Source organism: Priapulus caudatus, unplaced genomic scaffold (assembly GCF_000485595.1).
Source record: "Priapulus caudatus unplaced genomic scaffold, Priapulus_caudatus-5.0.1 Scaffold206, whole genome shotgun sequence".
Classification (NCBI taxonomy): Eukaryota; Metazoa; Priapulida; class Priapulimorpha; order Priapulimorphida; family Priapulidae; genus Priapulus; species Priapulus caudatus.
Window position 1 is genome coordinate 20,429 of NW_014577267.1, and position 10,177 is coordinate 30,605.

The 10,177-nt window shown below is 36.9% G+C and overlaps 1 protein-coding gene across 1 annotated transcript in view; it reads right to left on the minus strand.

Moving 5' to 3' along the window:
- Nucleotides 1–494: 494 nt before the first annotated feature.
- LOC106807276 (proprotein convertase subtilisin/kexin type 7-like) overlaps nucleotides 495–10,177 on the minus strand; it is a gene marked incomplete at its 3' end in the record, with an annotated part of 10,277 nt that continues 594 nt past the window's right edge. Inside the window, exons 2-15 of the mRNA XM_014809573.1 lie at nucleotides 8,780–8,908; nucleotides 7,728–8,297; nucleotides 7,471–7,567; nucleotides 6,859–6,960; nucleotides 6,371–6,466; nucleotides 6,069–6,159; nucleotides 4,993–5,186; nucleotides 4,801–4,901; nucleotides 4,260–4,427; nucleotides 3,199–3,306; nucleotides 2,837–2,939; nucleotides 2,289–2,445; nucleotides 1,861–1,955; nucleotides 495–588 (exon numbers count right to left, since the gene is read on the minus strand). Coding sequence (XP_014665059.1) covers nucleotides 495–588; nucleotides 1,861–1,955; nucleotides 2,289–2,445; nucleotides 2,837–2,939; nucleotides 3,199–3,306; nucleotides 4,260–4,427; nucleotides 4,801–4,901; nucleotides 4,993–5,186; nucleotides 6,069–6,159; nucleotides 6,371–6,466; nucleotides 6,859–6,960; nucleotides 7,471–7,567; nucleotides 7,728–8,297; nucleotides 8,780–8,845 — 2,042 coding nt within the window. The remainder of the gene's footprint in view (nucleotides 589–1,860; nucleotides 1,956–2,288; nucleotides 2,446–2,836; nucleotides 2,940–3,198; nucleotides 3,307–4,259; nucleotides 4,428–4,800; nucleotides 4,902–4,992; nucleotides 5,187–6,068; nucleotides 6,160–6,370; nucleotides 6,467–6,858; nucleotides 6,961–7,470; nucleotides 7,568–7,727; nucleotides 8,298–8,779; nucleotides 8,909–10,177) is intronic.

Genomic DNA, 10,177 nt, shown 5'->3' on the forward strand with positions numbered 1-10,177 from the left:
GAAGTAGACTATGTCACCCATAATATCTGCTGCAATAAAATCAGTCGACAGTTTAGTTTCAAGGAAGTTGACAAATTAATTATCGTTACAATACTGGTGCGAACAGGTACTGCTTTATGCATGTGTCACATGAGTTCGACAGGAGCCTTAACTAAGACACGATTTCGTTTTGTCATGATATTTAGTACAATCATCTCTGGTCGCATCCTTTGTTATCTAAATATTGGCATGTTTTGTTACAGCCAACACATAGCAGTAGGGATAACAGCCAATTGGTTACATTTGGAGTCGCGTTCCATTACACAGCACACAAGCATGCTATTCAGTTACCATTCTAAACAACTGAATCCTTCATGTACGGGTTTGATGAGTTACGCGCCAATAACACACATTTGCCAAATGTTAAACAGATGGCAGGACTATTTAAAAAAAAATTTTTATCTGGTGTTGGTGCATTAATCGATGAAGTTAGTGTCAATTAAGAGAGAACTTACCTCATCCTCTCCTGGAATAGTGTCGCAGTAATAGGTGTCCCATATAAAATGACTTGCCATGATACAAGTTTTCCTAGTGTGACCTCTTTTCCATCTAAAATAATGTCACTACATAGTGTTAATACTGTCAAATGAACCCAATTACGTGCATTATATCTGTTAATTAAAGGCATAATAGGGCCATTGATTATGCAATGTTAACGAATGCTAGAGTAACAGGCACCTTGTGTAGTTAATAAGTACATTACCTTATAACCAAACGCGTATTAGTTTGTCCAATATCACTGCTAATTACTAAGAAATGTCTAATTGAAATCCGTAAATCTGGTAATCTGGCACTAACGCTAAATTGTTTGCCAAGCAAAATAGCCTCCAAACGGTTAGATGACGTCACATGTTGCTACGGGTGTTGAGCAGAGAATTGTTTGTCCCGGGATGCTTATAACGACTAATGAGCTCGTGGAATGTATCTCTGGGTGTATTCTTGGTATTGAGGAACAAGTAAATAACCATGGGTGCTAATGAACAGGTACCCACATGTCCTCAATTTCGGGCACAGGTGTATTCGTTTGACCAATATACGTAAATACGCGTAGTGCCGTCTGCTTTCCATGTTTAGTCTGTGGCTGTGGTTAGTCACGATCCCCCCTGAGTGTTGACCCCCAAACACAGCCTAGTTCATTATCACCAGCGTCCGTGATTCGTACCTGGATTCTACGTTCATTACAATCATAGCTACTGTTACGTACAGTTACGGTACTGTACTATCGCTAGCATTAGGTACGGCCGAGCATGCGTGCGAAAATGTCCGGTGCACTATAAATCTGTATCACTCCCGCTTCGCCGGCAGCAGTTTGAAAGTGAAACTGTAAACTGTAAACATTTCTTGGACTGCGGATTTCAATTAGACATTTCTTAGTAACCAGCAGTGATATTGGACAAACTAATACGCTTTTGGCTATAGGTTAATGTACTTATTAACTACACAAGGTGCCAGTTACTCTAGCATTCGTCAACATTGCATAATCAATGGCCATATTATTCCTTTAACTACACAAGGTGCCAGTTACTCTAGCATTCGTCAACATTGCATAATCAATGGACCTATTATGCCTTTAACACAAAAATTAAGGATACGATGTATTTATAAGCATTATAATAATTACTGATGCAAATGTAGAAGTGAATAATAGCTAAGTATTTAATAGCGTCTAAGTATTTACGTGATCAAAAACGTAAAGCAATCATCATAGAAATGCTGATATAAGATGAAACGCTCAATTAATGTAATAGCATACGATTGAGGGATCGAGAATTCGTGAGGCTACGAAACCCAAATTAGGGAAATGAAAAATAATGGACTTACTGATATCTACGATAACAAGCTTCCATGTCCCAGCTGGATTTTCTCCCCAGCAACGTGCTGTTGAAAATGGCCAGCTAGATAAACCTTTATCAGATCTGTTGCAGAAAGCATGATACTGTATTATGACATGAAGTGAGACGAATATTTATTTATACTGAAAATGCCAGTTGCTACGATAACATTTCCATAATGATACACCATTAGTACTATTTTTTTGTCTGACAAGAATCTTTGAAATGCTGCACCAATTTCTAAAATATTACACATGCACCAGTGGTTTTACAAGTACAGTGTTTGCAGTACAATACTTTTCATGGCACTTATCTCATATCAACAACTACTCTTAACTTTTTGCAATGCTTATAATATATTGAACATTCTAAACACATCAATAGCAAGTAAATAAATGTTCACTGCTTGTGCCTTACACGTCTTTGGACCGAGGTGGCCCTATCACAGAGATTGTTCCACTTGGACAAATGAGCTGTACATCTAATTCACCTCTTTTGGGATGTGACAGTGTGACTCTAACCTGCACATGCTCAAGCATAAGCAATGCATATCCTTCTAGCGTCTGTGGTGTCACTAAAAGCAAAACCCATAGATAATTATTTAATATTACTATGTCATAAACTACACATGTTTTTATATAGAACATATGAAATATATAGGATTTAACTGACATCCAGTTCCAGTTCCCTCAAAGATTGGTTATCACTATTTTTATTGCAGTATTTATATTACTTTACTTTGGCAACTGCATCAAATTTAGTTAGTTTAATTGTTAGATATTTACTCTCTGATGACGTATATTTATTAACGGTCCTGTGTGATAATTATTAAATATTCCATATTTGATATTGTTAGTAAACAGTCATTTATTAGTTTTTGATGAAAGCACAAACAAAATATAGTAACATTTATCATTGGCTATAAACAGAGTACATCTCGAACATAAATCAATTCAAATACACACCTGTATAGTTAACTATGAGCCTGGAAGGAGACTTTGCGATTGGCTCATTTACATTTAGAACATCTCCAGTAAATACTGTCATCCAAGGTACATTCTTCCACACCTACAAATTATCATTACCTGATAAGCACTTGTAATCTAGTTTGTGATATATTTCTTATATAAAAATATATACTCATTGGCTTCTATGTTAATGTTTTCACTATCTACTTACACTGGAACATAAGCCTTGAACCATACTATAATAACATGGAAAGTACAGGTGCTTACTAACGCAAGAGACTCCATTAGATTAAATACTTTTGTGATTAAGAACAATAAAGTCACTGTTGGCTCCTTATCAGATCTTCCATTACACCTACCTTTGCAGAATTTATTAGTCTCCATGCGTCCATTGCACCAAACCCATGTTTGTGACTATGATGAAGACCTGCTTGATTAGTGTACCAGGCTGCATGGTCAACATCTATCTGAGGATTAATATATGACTTAATTAATTAATTAATTACACGAAGCAATCCAAGTATGCTTGATTTGACTTCTGGTTAATTATTCTGCATACTTACCAATCTGCATATGGAGCTCACCTACATTTTCAGTAGATATATTTCATTACTGCATGTTCTATTACGAACATTACACACTGCCTGTTCCAATAGTTGGAATATCTAGTAACACCATAAAGCAATATTGAGTATTGTAAATATATAACATCATATTCAATCAAAATCAATAAGTTCTTGTTATTACTACAATTACCTGTTTATTCAGCTTGAGCATTATTATGATCTCTGTTTTATTGAAATTGGTTATACTGAGCTGTTTCAATAAACAGTTCCTTTCTGCCCTTTCTGATCCAAAATAACCAGGGTTTATTTGCTTTTATATTTATCTAAGTGATCATGTGTGTCACCCAAAATGGCCATAATGGTCTTGAAGTCAGGTGAATTTGCAACACCAGCATGAACAATATATTGTTGTTTTATATTCGATGCCTTTTTAAATAAGAAGGTGAACAAACAGAGTTATATTGACTAGTACATTGTCTCTGCACAATTAACTAGACAAGTTGCATGCCCTAGTATGCTATTAAACAAAAGTATCCATCTGTAATTTAACTATAAAATATTCTAGATTACTGTTACGCATGCTAATCACGGGGGCTCGGGGCGATTTAGCCCCCGAAATGTCAAAAAGAGCCCCGGAAATGCTAAAAAGAGCCCCCGTAAATTTGCATAGAGTTCAATGCAAACCAAATTTTAGAGTGCTATTTTCATGCACGCGAGCTTGAAAAGTAGCCCCCGAAAAATAGATTTTAATTTTTTCCCTGTAATCAAGTAGCCACATGGATATGGCACCAGAAAATAGGAATAGCCATGCTATATGAATATCTACCTCTTCTCACCTCACTGACTATACATACCTTTTTGGCTGTCATGATTATCAAATACTGAACATCTCTCCATGTTAGACAAGGATTAGCTTGTAACATGAGGGCAATCATGCCTGCAGCAATAGGTGCGGCAGCTGAAGTTCCAGAGTGATGGTCTGTACAGCCTGTTGCTCCATGTGCAGTCCAATCAGTTGTTACCTAACAATAGTTATCACAGATACCTGACATACATCCACATACTGAATCAGCGTGATTTTAATTGCAGAGCTATACACACAACTTTGCGCATGCTGAAAGTACATACTGTTGCTGTCTGACTTACATGTCTTTATTTGTATTAAGTTTATATGTCTAAATATCTAGTGGCATGACATATGCATGTAATGCATGTATACATACATATACATATATTTATGTACAATGCTAGAAAGGAATCACCAAAATTCTATTGATGAATAATCAATTCTACTTGTTTTTAACATTTTCCTACTAAATTACTATTTCTTATATGAGCAATAGGGCAGAAAATGTTAAATGATTTATTAAAGAATTGGTAAACACGGTCACTCACAATTGGTCTGGAGTCGCCCTGCCCACTGCTAAACGTTACTGCCAGCATGGAGGCACATTCTTCCGCATAGTATGGCATGTTACCATGCTCATCTACCGCACCTATAGCACAGAGAATAATTAATTTTAATAAAATTAAAAGAAATATTTGTGCAAACTCAAGTTACCAGAAATATACGGACAGCAATCATACCTATTGTGACAGTATATGGTGAGTTTGCATAGCCGTCATAGTTGCAGTTGTCCGTATTAACACCTCCATTTCCACTTGCCACTACAAAGATGCTCCCATAACCACGACGGCCCATCTCAATTCCATGGATAAGGGCTTTGGAAGCCAAGTAGTGTGGCCCATCGACTGTCACCCCATCGTCTTCTGGACCCCAACTGCAGTGAAATAGTGGAAATATGTATTAGAACACATCACATTGCTAACAAAATCTTTTTCTCATATTAAAGTAAAAGAAACACTTTTCAAGTGTCTAACTGATTGCACAACAGGTCTTCTTTTGCCATATAGTGGGAATAAAAGAAATAATTAGCAAATATGTCAGTCATCTAAAATATAAGCATTTGATAATGCAAGTATAAGGCGCGTTCACATGAACGTTTTTGGCCCGAGCCTAATTAGGCCCGCGCCAGATTTGGCTTGAGCCCGAGCGTTCACACGGACGTTTTTGGCCCGAGCCTAATTAGGCCCGTGCCAGATTTGGTCCCATCAAAAACGTCGGACCAGGCCCAAGCCAAATTTTAGCACCAGCTTTCGGCGAGCGGTAGAGCGGTAGAATCGGTTGAGTGGTAGATGCTGCGAGTGTCGAACGTGTACTTAGACGAAATAAAGTCCAAAACAGTATATAAAAATTCAAGATTGATAATTGAACTCGGAATGAAAGTAAACATTCTGAATCGTACACAACGCCATCTCGCGAAATACTGCCAAAGTATCTGTGAGATATTTGTGCAATAAAATTTATTTGAATTTGAATTTGAATTTGACAGATAGTATTCACTTGCGTACGTGTGAACGCTCCGACTCAAACCGGCCCGAGCCAAATCTAGCCCATTTGGCTCGAGCCAAGCCATGACCGTGTGAACGCGACTATAATCTCCACTTGAATTTTACAGATAAATTTTATAATTAAAACTGAAGTTATAAAAAATACTAAAATTATTACCATACTAAATTACTAAATCGCTATTATAATAATGTGTTATTGAATAAAAAAATGCATATATGTATGTACATTAGGAATAGAAAAATGTGTGCACCTGCAACTATATATGTCATTCAAATCCATATTTTTATTAAATGCTGCTGCTTCTAGACTGTCAGTTAGTGGTCCATCTAGGACCTTGATACCTGAAATATTGCAAAGAATGAGATGTTAATTTATTGTCACCAAACTGCTAAGAATACATAATTTGCATGCAATTAGTACTTGGATTACCTACCCATCAATGGGCATAAGAGAGAATTTTCCTGTAGTAACTTAGCCAAGAATGCTAACATATGGCAGTATATGCATGATTACACATACTACTATAACCACCGCAGTAAATTTTAATCAGACCTGAAACTTTAGCACCATATGCAACTCCAACGGCACAAAATCCATTTGGCACTGCAGCTATTTCACCAGCACACCTTGTTCCATGCTGGTTCTTTTCTGAAATATTTTTTACAAGAACCATAAACTAATACACAAATCATGTGTGTGCGCATGTGTGCATGTGTGTGTGACTGCATGCATGTATGTAATAGTTGGTATAAAATTAAGATGTAGAAACAATGCAAGAATACTCCACAATCAAAAGCAGCACACATTTTATGTAATAACAGTATTTTTCAACACTATTTACTATACCACATCAAAGTTTAATATAAAGATAAACCATATATGTACTTTAATACCAATCTATATATTAACAGTTCAATTGTGGATCAATATGTTATAGTCAACAACAAAAATTATAAGATCAGAAGATTTTAAACAGAAAACAAATGTACACAACAGTACATCTCACACAAAATCTAATTTTAAAGAAAATTTTCACATACCATAAATTAAATTAGGCATAGCATCAGCATCATCATCATTTAGATCCCAGCTGGCTTCTTGGTTATAGTTATCTTTAATATCAGGATTTGTCCACTCCACACCTGAAACACACAAATGAACAGTTCAAACGCACAAATGCAGAACAAACAAATGCAGCTCACACATGCTTCATCAATATCAACACCAGTATTTCATGAATTAGGTACATAGAAACGACCTTTAATTAAACAGGATTTCAATATGCTAACTAATGAAAAACAAGACCATTCACACCTGATTACTTATTTAAACATAGAATACAGGGCGTTAACTATGAGCTTAAAATATCATATCTACCACGTTTTACCACATAATTAAAATTATTTATTACAATTATTAATCAGTAAAATATAACTTTACTGATACTGGATTAAATTAGGTTGTTATTCACGAAAATTTAAATGGCTATATGCACATTTTAGACAGCTAATAAAAGAGCACATGTATTATTGCAGAATTGCACATTCAGGAATATCCAGACAACACTGCAAAGAATTTTCCACCTCACTTTGTTTTATTTCTAGTACCGCTATGTACGGCGATACCATCTACCCAGAAACATGAATTCTCACCATCATCTACCACTGCAACTGTGATTCCACTTCCAGTAATTCCAAGCTCCCAGACTCCAGTTACATTGATGTCCATGTGAAGCAACCTCTCATTATTCTACAACACAACATGTCATTGCTTGACGTAAGTAACAACGTGTAATATTTGTTTGATAAAATACTAAGAAGTATACTTGCGACATTACGTGAGGCAAACATGTATGTACATCTGACAAGAATAATGTATCCAATGAATGCCAATTTATTGTATTACATACCAAATGCCACTGGAAAGGATACATTGGGTCCTCAAATGTGATGGTCCTCTTCTGTCTCACGTGTGGAACTTGTCTCTCAAACCAGATGATGTGAGCATTTTCATGGTAGGCCTTTTCAAACTCTATGACAATTCTCATAAATGTCCTATCACAGTTATGTAGCACTGGCCTTTTCACAAACTGAGCTTGGATGCACATCCTGTACTGTTTTATCACAGGGTTGATCACGGAAGAGTTTGAATGCACTTTTGTTGAAAGACTCCACTCAAACAAATAATGATTTTTCAGCTCACCAATTTGTCCAATATTAGAAAGTCCTATCTCTTTGGCAAGATTTGAAGCATGATAATTGCTTGTGGTATATCTCCATTCATTATCACTTTTGAATGCTACATGCACTGCCCATCTGAATGGATTTGTTTTAGCATTGTGGTCGCTTGTGTGTTTACCCCTACCATAAGAAATTAACTTCACTTCCACCAAGCAAACATGAAGTGTTATAACGTTTAAAATAATTGCCTGAAATGTCATTAAAATATCACTGCGTAGACCCAGCTTCATGGTGGTACACTAAAACAAATAAAAGCAAGGAGTAAATACAGTGCTGGATACAATTTTTAAACCTGTAAAACTGTAAATAAATAAATACAAATAATTTATATATATATATATATATATTGCATATATATATATATATATATATTGCAGATATAATATATATATATATATTATATCTGCAGACAGACAGAAAGACAGACAGACAGACAGACAGACAGACAGACAGACATACAGACAGACAGATGGACAGACGGACAGACAGACAGACAGACAGACAGACAGACAAACTGATAGATAGATAGATAGATGAATAGATATTTAAAGCCACGATTTCATGTCATGATGGCACATCCAATAATTTCTTGCACAGGTTTACTGACATTTATATAGTAGTCTTGAACAACAACAATTTCTTAATTTGTCAGTGTGATGTAACAGCTGCTCAGTCAGTCAAGCAATTCTATGACATACACAAAAACGAATCAGGTACTTACATGACAATCATGGAGAACGCACTGTATATGGCAACAGGTGGCCAAATCATAGCAAGTAATTGACATTAACGGACCACTTATCTACAAAGCAGTAAGACTTTCAGCGATGCCAGCATCAATGTTTCCTTCCTGAAAAAAATACATGTAACATAATAAAAAATATATCCATGACATTGTTTACTTGTAAATATATCCTCGCATAACTGATATATTATATGGATGATGAAAATGTTCGCAGTTGTTTAAAAAGAGTCAAATTTACAGATCAGTTGATTAAAAAGACATCAAATTTACAAATTTGCAGATTTCACTACTTCACACTACATTAATCCATGTTTTAATAATTATTAATGAATGCAGAATTTTTTCCATTTACGAATTATTCCCACCAACTTCAGGATACAGCATATATTGCCTGCGGCAAATGTACACGGGCTATAGTACTACTACTACTACTCATAGGGTCTATGTCCCCCAGGGTACTGCCGGAACGTACCATGGGTACGGTCCGGTATACCGGAACGTACCCTGGTAATTAACTCTCTGATATGGTTAGGGTTAGGGTTAGGGAGTAGACGTAGGCAACTCCCTAGACTCGTTAGTGGAGTAGGCGAGGTACGGGCCGGCATATTAGATAGTACTAGGGTACGTTCCGGTATACCGGACTGTACCCCGGGTACGTTCCGGCACTACTACTACTGCTGAGAGGGTCTATGTCCCCCAGGGTACTGCCGGAACGTACCATGGGTACGGTCCGGTATACCGGAACGTACCCTGGTAATTAACTATCTGATATGGTTAGGGTTAGGGTTAGGGAGTAGACGTAGGCGACTCCCTAGACCTGTTAGTGGAGTAGGCGAGGTACGGGCCGGCATATTAGATAGTACTAGGGTACGTTCCGGTATAGACCCCTTGCACGTGACGTCATCAAAACAAACGGCGGCCATGTTGGCGTCATTGGTGCGACCATAGTGCGACGTGGTTACGGCGTGGAAGGTTCAGTTTAGAGAGAGCTCCAACAATTTCAGACGAAAATGGTGAATTATTGTAGGGTAGTCGGATGTACTAACCGATCTGATAGGGAAAAGGATAGGAAGTTCTTTCGACTACCTGCTGTTATAACTATAATCAGGGAGAATATAAGAAGTGTATCACAGAGGAGAGTGGCGTTCACACCCAGACAGATGTTACTGGACCTCTGTATGACGCAACCTTATCTGAGCTACAGACTCTAAGAACGGAAAACATTGAGTTTAAGAGCCAGATGAGCACAGCCGAGCGTTTCACTGAGAATGATTTTGAGAGGACTACAGAGTACAGTAAACACTAACCTGTATAATACCAGTTGTCATGTTACGCTTGACTGCGTTCGCTACACTGACGCCTGTAAGCGAATGC